A 16,562-nucleotide genomic window follows, 5' to 3' on the forward strand; every position below is an offset into this window, starting at 1 on the left:
GGGAAGTCCACACCACAACTATAATCATAACACAGATGAACGATATCAGTTTTTTTAGAACTAGTTTTTTTTCAGCTGACGATAAAACCATTGACAGCCAATCAGAATCCATCCAACTTTAAAAAGCTTAAGCATTTAAAGCAGGAGATGTCAAAACTGCAGCATGCGTTTATAATAAACAGAATGTTATTGTCCACTGGTGTGGATGCTAATATAGTTACCTTTATAGTTATCATTCTTGGAGTGAACCAGTGGCGAGGCCAGAACTTTTAAATTGAGTGGACCTGGGTAACATAGGGTGGACCTCAGTGCCTATTTCAAAAATCATTTTACAATATCCTACATGAGATAAAAATAAGGATGCAAATCTTGTGTGATTTTTGTGATCGGAACGACTTTGTATGTATGATGGCCAGTTTTTCCTCTGTGACTATTTACAAAGTTGGTGAGTGTATGATGCCTAGTATTTAAAAATCTGGTCAGATTTTAAAAGTAGTGTATTCCAGCATGGAACAGATTTTAAAACGCTAGTCATTATACACTTACTGACTTCGTAAACAGTCACAAAGGAAAAACTGGGCATACACTAAACGATTGAGGATCACACACTACCAGACTTAAAGTCATTCCGATCACAACAAACTCATGCAGAAGTATGCGCCTTGTTGCAGATGCATGACAAATGAAAACAATGTGTGGTTCAAAATCAGCTGAAAATATAAAACATGTTTGATCTCCTCCGACTGGATGGAATCAAAGTCTGAAGCTAAAAAATTATAACCATCATACACTACGCGATTTTCTATGAAATCAGTCGACTCAAATCTGCAGACTGGCTCTGAATTTCGGCAACTATTGCATGAACTTCTCCAGACTGTAAATCGGGGTAAAAGTTGTTTAGTGTATTCCAGCCTTTAAAGTGACACTACATGCCGCTTTGAACATCTAAGATCCGATCGCGTTGCGATGATGATGGTTCGGTGTTTTCCAACATCATTTGTAATCATTTGGAAGTTCAACCAATAGAAACTGGATCTCAGGTATGATGGATGGGATGATGACTAAAGACCAATCGGGGACTGTTTTACAGCGGGAGCACACTTGGATTGGATTGATCGCTTATACTGACAGCTCTTGCGTTCGCAACAGAATAGAAGCGCAAAACTGGAAGATCAGTGCTCATCTGCCAGGATCATATTACTACTTCCTTATTTTTTTCTTTTACTTGTTCACACATGCAAGTTGTTTGTATGTTCACGTATTTGAGCAATTATTGTAATGTATGCAGGATTTTTCTTCTTTCCTCATTTGATTGGGTGGGCTAGCCGTCAATCTGAGTGAGCCAGTGCCACCCTGGCCCTTATGTAGCCTCGCCACTGGTATGAACAGGCTTTTTTGGTATAGTGACAACACTGGTGTCATCACATTTTTAACCTATATAGTATGTCTAGCAATATGGTTGCATAGTGCATTTACCATAATTGATGTAAAAGCTAAAGATGAAATGCATCAGTGATACCAGTGAGCAATGTTTACTTGTTGACATTGTCAAATGTAAAAAGAGTGAGAAAGAGTTTCCAGCAAACTGTGTGTGTGTGTGTGTGTGTGTGAGTGTGTTTTGGCTCTGCTTCATGTTTTTGACAGGAATATCAGTCTGTCTGTGCAGGGGGTTTGACCCTTCCCTCCCCCCGACCCTCTACTCTAAAACTAACAGAGCGACGCCAATGACCCAGCCGTGCACCTGAACCCCCCACCCACCCACCATCACTCAAACTCTCACAGATTAAGGGAGTTTAGAAACCATGTTCATTCGCAACAACCACCACAGACTGAGCCTCATTCGTTTCTGTGCGAGTGTATTCGAGCAATGCCCTTCCTTCCCAATTGTCGATGTGTTGCAACTGCATGGTGTAATTTCAGCAGAAACTCTCTGACAGGAAGTTTGCCTCTTCCATGACACTGAGTCCAATCCCTGAAATGATAACTGTCAACATATCCCAGTGTGTGCGAGCTGGTGTCATGGCGGCTGAGAGTGTTTACCCATAACACAAAGCTATGAGTTTGATGCATTAATACCACGGACCTGTGCAAACTGTAAACAACTCGCCAGTGCCCACCTCTCTTGTTTTCTCACAGTGTCGCACATTCACCCCTCTTTCTGTCTTTCTCTCTCTCCTGGGTCAGATTAAACGATAATAACATGGTACGGTGCCAAGTTCACAGCACCCACTTCTTTACAGACAAAACGGTGTGCAGTTAGTTAAAGTTGTGATCTCTGACACTTTTATTCATTAAAATATAGACTGTGATATCTTCAGATCCATCCACAGCTCAGTTGTTTTCCCAGAGAGGTCTCCAGGCCCTAATGGCTTGAGGTGTTTGCCCATTTTAGTCTGGGAAAAGAGCGAGCGGGAGTGTATGGAAGACTGGGTACGTCTACTGTAGATTGAGCTGCTGGGTCATGTCTGGTTATGAGGAAAGAAGGAGCTACCACACTCGAGGTAGCTGTTCCCTCTCCAGATGTTCATCCGTCCTGCCTGCCTCTGTCTAAACCAATCAGTGTCCGGGCTGCCGGCCTATCCAAAGCATACAGGGTTACCTGGTGGGAGCTGACCTTCAGGAATTACTGAGCGGTCAGTCAGCAAAGCCTAAAAAACACAACACCCTTGTAGAAAAAAAAGGATAATAAAGCAAGATATGGTGGTGAGATGGATGGAAATGTTTATCTGAGGAATTCAAAATATAGTTGAGTCTGTACGCTTACATGTGTATACTAAGTTATACTGAACTAAGGCATTCTTGTTTTAGTTTTAATGTCAAGTACTGTAAGTTGCTTTGGATCAAAGCCTCGCCAAATACGTAAATATAAAATGTATAATTGAGCTGGTTGGTTTTTTTTGCGTAGTTGAAATGCAGTCTTCATCTGTCCATTGAGGTATACTTTACACAATGTGTAATTGAATATTTGAAGGAAGGATGCCAGGAAGTGATGTAAGCACTTTCCTGTTGGTGTTTCGCATTTTAAGAGCTTTGAACAGAGCCTGCTGCTTCTAGTTCAGTCTGACTGAAATCGGGCGGTCAGTGTGATTTCAGTCTGATTTTCACAATAAATATGGAATTTATAAACACCTTTTTTTCACCTTATGGCTCGATTCACAGCAAGAAGTACATATTGTAGTCACCAAATATTTGCTTGGATTTGATTCTTTCATTTGAGTTTGGTTTAGATTATTAGATGTGCTGTTGGTGCCTTTGAAGCCAGTCTGAAACCATTTTACATCATCTCTGCAAGTCAAAAGTATGTTTAAATCCACTTTAAAAGTTTGATTACAGTCAAATTAAAACAATTTGTTATTTTAAAATGTCATGCTAATGTTTCTATCTGACTGAAATTGGACTAATTGACTTAGATAATGTGATTCTAGCTCTGCTTTGTCCAGCAAGAGTATATGTAAGTCAGACTTTAATTGACCTTGATGTTGTTTGCATGCTCTGAAAGACAGGGGGGTTAAGTGTCATATTTAATTCTTCAAATGATCAATTACTGTGTCATGTATCCACCATATATATTTTTTTTAACACAAGAGCTGATGCAACCATTTTTAACTTGAATGTGGAAGACATCTGGTATCAGCTGCTTTTAGCTGTACAAAAACAGTCCGTTATGCTGCTTGATGTTGGAAATTGATATTTGTTATGATAGAATTGTATTAATTTATTGTTTACTGCACTTTGTTGTTGTTCTAGTTATCTACCTATATTGACTAAAGAATTGGAAGTCTCACACATTCAAAGAAAATCATAATAAGGTTCCAAATAAGCTGGATCCTTGGGCAAACTTTATGACAGATGAAAATGAAAACTGTTGCTTGACTGCTTATAAACCCAGCTGTAGCTCGATTATTGCACTTGTAAACCAGGATTATTATAGTTAATTAAAACTAAAACCATAAAAAAAATTACTTGAAATAAAATAAACTGTTTTCTCATTTTCATTTACTTTAACTTAATGTACTAAAATAACTAAAATAAAAAATTTATTTTAAAAAATGTAAAGCAATAACTAATAAAAGTGACAAATCTTGCAACAAACCAAAATAAAAATTAAAACTGAAAATACAAAAATAAAAACTAATTCAAAACATTAAAAGAAAAAAACTGTAATAGTATCTCAATTATACTAAAATAATATTGTTGTAAACAGAGACTAACCAGGCAGCAAGGTTAGGCAGCTTAGGTTTCAAAAAACGCATTATGAGAGATTTTTAGTTTTAAACAGATGTCTCATTAATGTGCTAAACATTTTCAGGTGTTCATTGACTCAGGCATAAGGAATCACATGCACTCTCAGTTGCTGTAGTCTCCAACCCCCCTGCCTGGTTTCTCCCTTCATGCAGACTGCACTTGTCCCCCAGATGAACCTGTCTGTGAGGGGCAGTAGTTTGGCAGTGGGCTGGATTAGTGGGCCCGTTGCTCGGCTTGGATGCCGGTCTTCTTAATGAGCTCTTCTCCATGGCTCACAGAACCCGGCTTGACCAGATGTTCAGTCTGGTGGGGTTGGTGAAGGGGTGACACTACAGATCTACAAAAGTGCATTTAATGGAGCTACAGATAACGGCTCTGACCTTATGTCAAAGGGGCAACGACATTCAGCTAGAAACTCCCCTGGAAGTGACACCTGTGAGTGATTTGTTAATTGACACTACAGGACAACATTGGAAAAAATATAGTGACTAGAAATATAGAATGAAGGAAAGAAAGATAGTGCCAAGAATGGCAAAGATGTCTGAAGCATTTAAGGTGAGAGCAAAGAGGCAGACATGCACTGGCAAGTGTCCCAGGACTATGACCGCACAGACCTCCCACTTTATACACCTGCTTCAGCTCTGCACAACATGTGTCTTTCATTTACACACACACACACACACACACACACACACACATACACACACACACACACACAAACACCATTATTATGCTTAACATACAGAGCTCATGATTAGTCTTATGCTGGATTCATAACCATTACCTATGTTCACTGTCACCACTGTACTTGTGCGCTCAGAGAATATGTCTGTCAAGGTTAAGGTTTATAAAAAAGCACATGAACTGACAATTTCATGTCTTCTTATTGTCCATCTAGTACAAGTTAATTAATCAAATTAAAATAAATTAATAAGAGATGTGATACAGTTCAGATTGGGTAATTAGTAAAGTAATCCCATTACAGTCAATTAAAGGTAATTAGTCATTTTTGGAGTAACAAGCCCAACTCTATTGAGTTTATTTGTGATGTCCCTGGTTATATGAGTGTTTCTTTAGCTATGGGTGCTTTTGGTCTTATGGACTTTTAGAAAATAGACTCCCTTATTCTGTAATTTCTACCTTTTTTTTCTGAAGTCATGAAAATTCCCACCACATGTGTATTAAATGGTGGAAAGGACATTTGAACATTTTTGGGGGAATAAAATGGCTTTGTCATTTTATGGATCCTAAACACAATATTTTCAAACTTTTTGCATAATTTGACAATTGCAGCTTGACTGGAATTGTTAGACAATAATATGTTTTAACATCACATGCCTAATATTTCATATTAAGCTCTGTCTTCTTGGTAACAGGTACATTTAGCGTACGTTTACATGACAACGATGTACTACAAAACGAAAAATTTTTTCCTCTTGTGTTTTTGAAAAGTTTTGCGTACAGCCGACAGTGTTGTCAAAATCATACCTGTTCACATGGATCCGCAAAAATGACTAAAAACATTGTATTATGCATGCTAGGCCAATAGTTGACAATGTCACTTTGCAAAGAAATTCGCACAGGTCTACAGATGTTTTTATAGTTTACACTGAGACGTTACCAGCATTGTTTTCAAAAACTTTCGAAAAAACTTTATTAGGGGCAAAATTGTTGGTTGTGGTGGAAATGATCTGACAACTGTGGAACAGCTGTAATAATAATAATAATAATAATAATAAAGCTATAAATAATTATTTATCAAGCAGTTTGTGTTTATTTAATTTATTTTAGATTTAAACTTAATAATTCACATTTTTTAAAAAGTGTTTTCATGTAATAAGACAAAGTCTGGGGCTGCATTCCCAAAAGCATCGTAAGATTGTAGACCCATTGACACACAATGGTCTCTACAATCAACTTAGCTTACGATGCCTTTGAGAAATTCAGCCTGGGTCTGTTTTTTTTTTTTTTTTTATAAAATCTGTTAATAAAAATCTTTCTCAGGACATAAAAACGCCCAAATTTGAAGAAACTCCCACATGTAAACAGCGGTGCAGTAGCCAGCCACTTCCACCAGCTCCACTTCTCATATAGAGGCTTTGTAGTACATAAATATCCATATAGATCATGCCTGTGTTTAATTCACTTTAGTGCTTTATTTGAGTGAAGCTGTGCCGACTACTGTAGTGAACAGCGAGGGGATCCGTTTGTGGCTGCTAGAGAGAGAGAGAGAGGAAATGTAAAGTGTTAGAGTTTGTTTTGTTTTTAACAGGGTGGCTGTAGAGAAGCTGTTCCCTCCTCGCACCCCTTGCTGCCCTTGCTGTCCCAGGACAGGAGGTCGGCTGTACAATAGCAGCCCCTGTCCCAGTACTGCACAAAGGGCTGTCTATGTCGATTAGTGTTAGGCGTTAGAGGGTGAGCGGCTAATAGCTTATTACACCCCTGTGTTGAGAGTGGCCCCCGGAGAGCTGCAAATTGCAATCCGGGTCCAATTAAAAAATAAAAGCAAAGAACAGAGGGACAGGGACGTGGGGCAGTGACACACATTCCTCTGTAGCCCCTCACATTTCACTTTCACACTCGCTCACTATGCTCATCTAACCCCTGTTTCTCCTGCTCTCTCTGCCCTGGGCCTGCCTCCAGCATTCAGCTATATCTGCCTGGTGCACTGCAAAAATAGTAAACTGTGCAGTCATCATTACTTTCTTTGGTGTATCTGGTTGATAAAGTCAACAATATTTGACTTGAATAAAACATTAGAATACATCTCTAGAAACATGCTTTACAGTACTGATTTCCATCTCTGTGTTACACATTATTAGGTCAATACTGTTCTATACTGATTCCAGTTTTATGACAATATGTTTTATTCTCTGGACCACAGGAGGAGTAAGAGAGTAATTCTTATATAATGTATCTGCTTATTTACTTAATAGGCTATCTTTCAGAAAGGTGGTTGTAGTTACTCATTGGATATGATTTGAAAGATGTGTTTTACAGTTCACTAAGATGATATGACACTTCATTTGTAGACAAAACTACAATGTATAAAACATTTGTGATTTTACAGGCAGTCATGACTACTTGTCATCTTTTGAATCTGTTTAATTATTGACATTGTATGCACTTTATATGCACAGCAATCTACAGTATATTGGAGTATTTCAGAGGTCCTGCAGAGTTTTGCTCCAAAATAACTCACCTGCCTGTGGCTTTCTAACCCTTAGACCTTGATTGGCTTGTTCAGATGTGTTTGATTAGAGTTGTTAGCTGAAGTCTGTAGGACTGTGGCTCTCCTGGACCTGGAGTATTTTAACTTTAAAGGTGTATATCAAAGATCCTTCATCGTCTATTGTGCCTTTATATCTCATAATGTGGCTTTATATCTAACAACTGTGGCTTTATATCTTACAGTGTTACTTTGATTTCATATTGTGACTTTATATCCCAACAGAAACGTTTTATTTCACAATATGACATTATATCTTGCAATTTATCTATACGATATCTTCCAATTGTGACTTCATATCTCATAATGTGACTATACCTCTCAGTTGTGACTTTATATCTAATAATGTGAAATTTTTTCTTGCAGTGTGAATTCATATATTATAATATGACTATTATATCTCATATTGTGGCTTTTTATCTTGCAGTTTGACTATACAGTATCTTCAAATTGTGACTTCATATCTCATTTCACGAGTTTGCGTGCCCATGAACTATCATCTTAATAGTTCATGGTAAACGAACTTGGCTTGCTGTCCTCGACAGAGGCTCGAACCCGAGGCTCGGCTTGAGCTTAGAGTTAAACTCCCCATTGTTGTACTACATAGAGGGAGAATAACAAAAATAGAGGAGGAGATGGGGAGGTGGAGGGATGCCAGAAGAATCGTCGCTGGGATGGCGCAATGACTGCTGCTTATATAGGCTTGTAATGATGATTGACTGGACTGAATGTTTAGGCTTCTCCCGAACCTACATTTGGAACTTCATAATGTTTTTATCTCGAATTGTGACTTTGTGTATCTTATTACATGACTATTATACCTCACAATGCGACTTTATATTTTATATTGTGACTTTTTGTCTCGCATTGGGACATTATGTATCTTATTACATGACTCTATACGTCACAATGTGACTTTATATTTTATATTGTGACTTTTTATCTCACAGCATGGTTATATCTCCCAAATGTGACTTTATATCTCATAATGTGGCATTATATATCTCACAGCAGCAGATTTAAAACTCACAATGTGACTTTTTATCTAATAATGTGGATTTTTGTCTTGCAGTGTGAATTCATATCTTATAATGACTATTATATTTCATATTGTGGCTTTTTATCTTGCAGTCTGATTATATCTCCCAAAGGTGGCTTCATATCTCATAATGTGACTTTATATCCCCCAATTTTAATTTATATCTTATGACTATTATATCCCACAATGTGACTTTATTTTTCATATTGTAACTGTTTATCTCACAATGTGACTTTATATCTCATAATTTGACTACTGTTTGTCTCGCAGTGTGTCTGTATCTCCTAATTGTGAATTTATACCTCATGTGACTTTATATCGAAAAGTTGAAACTTTATAACTTACAATAAATTACTCCTGCAAAAAAAAAAATACATATATATATCGCTGAGTGTGTCTGACTCCACCCCCACACCGCAGCCCGTGCACTGACCGTTTCTTGGGCGACCTCATGGGATCCGACAGGCGTAAAAATAATGATGGACACCTTAGCCACCGCTGACCCGCCCTGACTCGCCCCCGACTCGCCTGCTCCACATGAGAGGTAAAGCAACCACTTAACTGAGGCCCTGTAGATACACACACCTACGGGACAGACATACACACTCCTTTACACACATGCACTTAACTGCTTCCTGCTGAGAGCTATTTTCCCTTTTCTTCTCTATCAGGAGGGGGCCCTTTTACACTTAAACTTCAAAATACACAATCTGAAAAATTATAAAAACAGCTAATTTGTGAGCAAACCCTCTTTGTGATGCTGTTTACTAAAGGATATGGACACTGGTGAGAATTCATCTTTGAAACGACTCATGTTATAGCCATTGTTCTAGTGAAATATCAATCATAATTGATATTTGCCAACACTGCTTTGTTTCATGTCTTCATTTCAGATATTCAGTATCATAAAAACATGTTTTTACTTAAAATACAGTTTCAGTAAACTTCAATGACCTCAATGACCCAAAACGCTATGGTTCTGCACCTGAATGCTGAGCGGGTCTCAGAGAGAGCATGGGAAAAACTGTGATCCAGATCCAGACAGTGTGTTAGAGGAGAGCTGAGGTGGGCTGTTTCTCTCAGCTTAGCGCTAGGAAAGCGATGTAATACTTTAATTACAGTCCTTAATCACTCACTCTAAAGCCCTCATATTTCTCACCTCCCAGACATGTAGCAGCTCGTTTACAGAAACACCGCAGCTCAGCACATACACAGCCACACAAAGTCAGACATCCTATACTTTTAAACATGGATCTTGATCACAAGTGCACAGGGAGTAGAAGAGAACATGTCAGAGTCTCATCCATCATCACACAAACATCGTTTCGCAGAGTGTGCTAGTATGACCTAAAACAACTACCATACATGGAAAAGCATTTGAACCAAAAAAAAAAAAACTATTTTGTCTAAGATGTACATCAGTTGTCTCTCATTTTAACGTTAGGTCTGAGGCGGTGGGAAATGCAACATTCGACTTATGTAACGTTGCAAATACTCTTTATTTGATTGTCATGTTTATGAATGGAGTCTAGTTATGCAAAATGGAATAATGAAATGACCATTGTATGATTATAATATATTGAAAGAAGCCTGTATTATACATTTCACATTATTATAAAAAAAAGTGATCTTAACTCATATATATAATATAACCTACATATGTCACATCATATGACATTGTTTTTTGGCTTTTGGTTTGTGCATTTAAATTCACAGAATTTCTACAAAGTATGTTGTCTCCTTTTTTTCTCACATCCACATCGTGTGCATATTTCTCTCATCTAATAACTTTTTCTGACATCTGGACTCTATCATCAGAGGTTTATGAAAATATAAACAGATAATTCAATTTAATGGGAATGTTATGGTTCAATATAATGGGAATGTTGGTAAAATTTATATTTCAGGTTTTGACCAGAACTACACATCCATAATGCTTTGTCCGCAGTGAAAAAGTGAAATTAGATGGTGTCACACACGACGTGTAAAAAATACAAATTGTACTGATTAATTCCCTCATTTAGTTAAATTGTGGCCATGATTTAACTAAAAGAAAGAAACAAATTATATATATATATATATATCCACAATATCTTTGTTTTTCCTCCTTGCTTGTCATTTGCAGGGCTTCATAAGATCAAGAAAACAAAGAGACACAAAGTAATGCCCATGCTTTGTGCTCCATCTTTGTTTAGTGCTTGACAGTTGCAGATGCCATTCACAGCCACATTTGTGCTTGTGGGGGGTGTAAATGTGTCAGCTTCAAACTTTCTGTGCATATGTACTCAACCCCCCCACACACACACACTAAAAAAAACTACCCAGCCTTATGGTTGTCCAGAAACAAGTACTTCATATCTATAGCCTCTGATAGGACTCTGTCCTTAATATATTCCACGAATAAAGTTCCTCTGTGCTGACAAATAAAGATGCTTTTCAGGCAGGCAAACAGAGATGAGCGCACAGGGCTGGTGATTGCCTGATGTTCCAGGTGTTAAGTAAGCACAGAGCGTCAGACCCCGACTAATTAACAACGTCATATTTGGCAATAGGGTACAGTGCTCAGCATAAAAAGCCGCCTTGCGTGGTGTCTGAGTAAATATGGCAACTAAATAAGATGCTAAATAAGCTCCTGCCCCCACTAAACTCTAATTATTACTGTGGCTTCATCTGAGGCAGTAAAGACCACTGTGATTGGTGTGTTGACAACATGTGACTAATTGTATAATTGTGTTTGTATATATAATATAATAATATAATATGATAATAATGTGTACATATAGAATTTTGAAGTTCAGAAAATAGTCTTATTTAATTTGTGCTCTCATTCTGTTTCTCTGAACCTGAAGCTGACTGTGGCCTCCACCCAAAGCCACACCTCTCCATCTCCTCCTGGGTGGCACTGTCCTGCTTACTGAGGGAATTTCTTAATGGGAGTATTTTTCCCCCCTCCCCTTAATCTCTAAACAAGCACTTGGGTCTGTCCTACTTTTACTCAGACAGTTCTAATGAAGAGAGGACAAAAGGTGGCGGGCAACCCCTTTTAATTCATTTCACTTCAGTGTGATTAATGTCATCACAACTTGTTCTATACGTGTGGTCTTTGTAGATTAAAGACTGTAAAAATCATTAAGATATCAATAACACAAATAATTTTATACTTGGAGAGATGTATGTAATCAAATTTGGTACTTTAACACACAAGCATAAAGTAAGAGCTGTTCTGGTACACACAGAATAATAGTAGTATTGTTTCTGTGGCGCTGGGTAATAAGACAGAAACCTCAGCTTTGTTATCTGTGCATGTTTCTGGTTTCTTGTACTGTATTGTCCCAGAAACGCAATCTAGAAATACACCTGAGCTCTGCACAGGACTGAGAGTATGATGATGCTGATGTTACTTAACCAGAGAGTCTCAGAGATTTGAAAATGTACACTGTGCAACTCTGTCTGTGTTAACGTCAGGAATATTTAGTCATAAAGGTTACAGAACGCATATGCATGTTTGCTTTTTTTTGTTTTGAACTACCAAGCTCTTGTGAAAAGCATGGGTAAGAACACATTTTTATAATTTCACTTAAAAGAAAAAGACAAAGTTGTCACTATTCTATATAAAATAATTCACAAAAATCTAAACTCGAAAATGTTTACAGTCAGTGCCCGTATGCTTCACGGCTGTCTAATTGAAAATTAATAAAACTGAAAAATTATATTTTGGTGTGATGTATATATTGCCTGCTGAGGTGTTTTCTTAACAAAGTTTAATATTTAAATATAGTTTGTAGAATGTGTTCCACATTTGCATTTTGTTGCTTTTTTTCCTTAATCATTTTAATGCTTGAATTAAATTAATGCCAACTTTGTCAAGCATAGGTTTGTAAAGTCATATAAAAGTGCAACTGTTGGCTTTAGTTTAGATCTAATGTGCACAGTTGACATTTACAGGCCATAGATTCAGGTGTTGTTTGAGAGGGAAAAAAGCATAGAGTTAACAAAATTTTGAGATTCAGATTTGGAATTCTTTATTTTCTTTAAAAAATAATATTTTGCAGAAACTGCGGAAAAATAATAAATGTAGTGACTTTTATCTGTGTGTAAAGATCATCACCTATGAAATATCATTTAAAAATCAAGTGAGTTAGTGGCACCATGACATTTGATAAGTCACTTATTACCTTACCTTGAAGGTAAAAGTTTCATGTTAACCGTTCATAGTAGCTTACCAGACCACATATTTCTCTCCTTAAAGGACACTGTAAGATACATAACTTAATATAAATAGTTAAAAACAAGTGTATATAACAAAACAACTGCATTTACAAAAAATACACAATAGAAAGCAAAATAGGAAAGACAGAACATATTTCAATATTGGACAATACTGAATCTTGGCAATCATGAATACCAAGACAATCCCTCCATCAAACTACTGTTAGAAACTGTTATAAATTCAAACTAAAAAGATAAATCTATTTAAATTAGTGCATGATCAAAAAAACTGACACATAATATGTAAATCTGTTAAAATAAGACATCAAAATCCAATGCATAAGTCAAAAGATTTTTCACAGAATAAAATGTGTTTTGACCAGTGTTTTACACCAGATTTCACTCATTTGGTGGCTGTCAGTGCGTAAATGTCGCGTTTAATTGAATGTTGCTTATAAGGCCTGTCGCATTTCAGTAGCCCATACACAGTGTTGAAATAATAATTCTTTTTTTTTCTTATTAGAAAACATACGGGTCATATGTATTCACGACAGATTTATAACTCCGTTCCGTCTCGAGGGTAAATGAGACTGTTCACACTGAAGCTGTTGTAGAAGTGTCCGTTGAACTGCGCGCTCTGGCCGCCAGTAAAAGAGTTATAGTACATTCCACGGTTCATGTGCACGCTGTCCTGCAGCTCACTCGCTCCACCTGCGTCAGGTGCTGAGCTGGCGTGGTACGGGCTCAAGGCGCTGATATTTCGGCTTGAAAGTTCGTTTACAAGCCCCAGAGAGCCCTGTCTGCTAGTCGGAGCTGAGGACGAGCTTAAGGCTGACATACTGTTGAAGAAATTGTTGAAGCACGGAGCGCTCGCAAGGCCTGCCGGAGACGCGCCCTTGTGGCTGTCACTGGCCGCGTCAGTGTCAGGAGATGCGGGTCCGGTGAGGTGAGGGCTGTCGGTGGGTTTGATCCTTTCTATTTTTTCTTCAAAAATCTTACAATCTTTTTTCTTTTACAATTTTACAATCACTGGCCAGGTGGGACTTTTAATTAAAAATAACTAGAAGTTAAAGTCATTTGTGATCTCAAGTCATTTATTTATGAACTGTACTTGTATATTTTCTAAAATAACTTAATAGATCTGTACAAAAATGAGCGTCAAGTCATTGACCCTATGCAAAGGTGCACGAGCATCACTCACCTGGGTCATCTTCGTCCCGCGGCACTTTTTTAAAGCAGTCATTCAGGGAAAGGTTGTGCCTGATGGAGTTCTGCCATCCCGCTTTACTCTTCTTATAAAACGGGAAATTATCCGCCACATATTGATATATCTGGCTCAAAGTTAACTTCTTCTCGTGCGCGTTCTGTATTGCCATGGCTATCAGAGCCGAGTACGAGTAAGGCGGGGGCAATATTTCAATATTGGACAATACTGAATCTTGGCAATCATGAATACCAAGACAATCCCTCCATCAAACTACTGTTAGAAACTGTTATAAATTCAAACTAAAAAGATAAATCTATTTAAATTAGTGCATGATCAAAAAAACTGACACATAATATGTAAATCTGTTAAAATAAGACATCAAAATCCAATGCATAAGTCAAAAGATTTTTCACAGAATAAAATGTGTTTTGACCAGTGTTTTACACCAGATTTCACTCATTTGGTGGCTGTCAGTGCGTAAATGTCGCGTTTAATTGAATGTTGCTTATAAGGCCTGTCGCATTTCAGTAGCCCATACACAGTGTTGAAATAATAATTCTTTTTTTTTCTTATTAGAAAACATACGGGTCATATGTATTCACGACAGATTTATAACTCCGTTCCGTCTCGAGGGTAAATGAGACTGTTCACACTGAAGCTGTTGTAGAAGTGTCCGTTGAACTGCGCGCTCTGGCCGCCAGTAAAAGAGTTATAGTACATTCCACGGTTCATGTGCACGCTGTCCTGCAGCTCACTCGCTCCACCTGCGTCAGGTGCTGAGCTGGCGTGGTACGGGCTCAAGGCGCTGATATTTCGGCTTGAAAGTTCGTTTACAAGCCCCAGAGAGCCCTGTCTGCTAGTCGGAGCTGAGGACGAGCTTAAGGCTGACATACTGTTGAAGAAATTGTTGAAGCACGGAGCGCTCGCAAGGCCTGCCGGAGACGCGCCCTTGTGGCTGTCACTGGCCGCGTCAGTGTCAGGAGATGCGGGTCCGGTGAGGTGAGGGCTGTCGGTGGGTTTGATCCCTGCGAGCTGTCGATCCTCCTCCGGTTTTGTGTTGTTGGCAACACCTGTGCTGGAATCAGACCTGCGCTTCCTTTTTCTACGAAAGTTGCCGTTGTCAAACATCTTTTCACAGTTGGGGTCTAGAGTCCAGTAGTTTCCTTTTCCTTCAAACAATACGGATAGCTGATATTAGAAACCAAAGCTAGCAACTGTTAAAGCAAAAGTTATTTACAGTGAAATTCGTTGAATTTAAGAACTCTAAACGAAATTGTCAGTTTTGTGAATTGCATTATTTGGTCAATAAAAAAGATAAATCTGAGATAAATAAGAATGAGAAATCTGTATATGCATGTTTATGTAATAGTATATTTTTGAAAAAGTTTATAGGCTACCATTTTTTGTTTGTATCATAAATTTCGATTTTACGATTTAATTACTTAAAATTATCAAGTGTAGAAACCATCAAAAACAAATAAAATGCTTCACCTGCACATTCACCAAATACACGACTTAATTAGCATTATCTTTAAAGTAATATTTAAAAAATAGATACTTTTTTTTGTAATATCACTTTTTTATATAGCTACTAATTATGAATATAAATAAGTTTTCTTAAGGTTATTCCACTTGGCCAAAATGTGCCTTGTAATACGAATTACAAAATAATATAGGCCTAGGCTATATATATATATACCATGGCTATCAGAGCTGAGTACGAGTAAGGCGGGCGCACGAGTTTTAAAAGTTCCTCTTGGCTCGCAATAGAGAGCCAGCCCAGGTCCGGACCGGCAAACCCGGAGGAGTTGGTTAGATATTGCCTCTGAGAGCTGTAAGCCGGAGAGATGAATGAGGGGCTGTTGTTGCCATGTATGTAAGACGAAGACGAGTTGACACTGGGTCCACTGAGCCACAGGTATGGGTTTGGGGTCGCGTAGTCCCCCAGGCCGTAGCCCGCTGGTCTCTGCGCCGCAGGTAGACTCTGTTGGTGGTAAACACTGAAGTTGTCACAATACACGGCCATATCCGGTGTCTCGTGCGCGCTTTTTGGCAGTTGCTGGAGAGGGTTGACAGCAGCGTTACGATTGTTATGGATCTGCGCGTCGATGGTGTTCATATCTCCAGTGCCTATAAGGCAAATGTTTGTCTCTGGAGCCCACGCTCTCACAGTAACGCACAATACAATCTCTGACTAATCAGGTTAAAAGCAACAAGAGTCTGCTTTTTGTGAGAGAAGTTTGGTCATATATACGCTCAAGTGGGGCAAATACGGTGTCTAATCTGGTATTCTTGTCTCCTTCAGCCAATAGATCACAAGATCCTCGAAGTAGGCGTGGCCTATAGACCGGGATTGCAGGGAGATGATTAAAGTCATTCATAAACAGCGGGCTTGTTAAAATGAAGAACACCGAATGTAGGCTAATGTAGTAGGAATTCACAAAATAGTTACCTATCCATGTATTCGAAAATAATTCTGGAGAGTAAAAACGGTTGTTTGTTTTATATTGTGACCAGAACGTTTTAAAGCCTTTCCCTGAGTCTGTTCCGTCTTCCTGAAATCTCAGTTGATTAGAAAAACCATCATCATAAAAACGCATTTGAACAATTTGTTATTCTAACTGAATATAATA

The 16,562-nt window shown here is 38.2% G+C and overlaps 1 protein-coding gene and 1 pseudogene across 1 annotated transcript; both read right to left on the bottom strand.

The window, feature by feature from the left end:
* Window positions 1–13,139: 13,139 nt before the first annotated feature.
* LOC107733665 (forkhead box protein I1c-like) lies at window positions 13,140–14,521 on the bottom strand (annotated as a pseudogene).
* On the bottom strand, window positions 14,400–16,167 carry LOC107733666 (forkhead box protein I1c-like). Its single transcript, XM_016545396.1, has 2 exons — window positions 15,629–16,167; window positions 14,400–15,117 (listed from the first exon to the last, which is right to left on the bottom strand). The coding sequence occupies exons 1-2, from the start codon at window positions 16,046–16,048 to the stop codon at window positions 14,539–14,541; spliced, it is 999 nt and encodes a 332-aa protein (XP_016400882.1). The 5' UTR covers window positions 16,049–16,167; the 3' UTR covers window positions 14,400–14,538.
* Between the last annotated feature and the right edge of the window lie 395 nt (window positions 16,168–16,562).

This window comes from Sinocyclocheilus rhinocerous, unplaced genomic scaffold (assembly GCF_001515625.1).
Source record: "Sinocyclocheilus rhinocerous isolate Xijiao unplaced genomic scaffold, SAMN03320098_v1.1 scaffold789, whole genome shotgun sequence".
Lineage (NCBI taxonomy): Eukaryota > Metazoa > Chordata > Actinopteri > Cypriniformes > Cyprinidae > Sinocyclocheilus > Sinocyclocheilus rhinocerous.

What these genes read in the sequence shown, in the direction of transcription:
- LOC107733666 (XM_016545396.1), bottom strand. Translation starts at nt 16,048, where the DNA reads ATGAACACCATCGACGCGCAGATCCATAACAATCGTAACGCTGCTGTC. An exon ending in ACTCAGCTCTGATAGCCATG is followed by an intron (nt 15,118 to 15,628) that starts GTATATATATAT and finishes TTCTAATATCAG; the next exon opens with CTATCCGTATTGTTTGAAGG.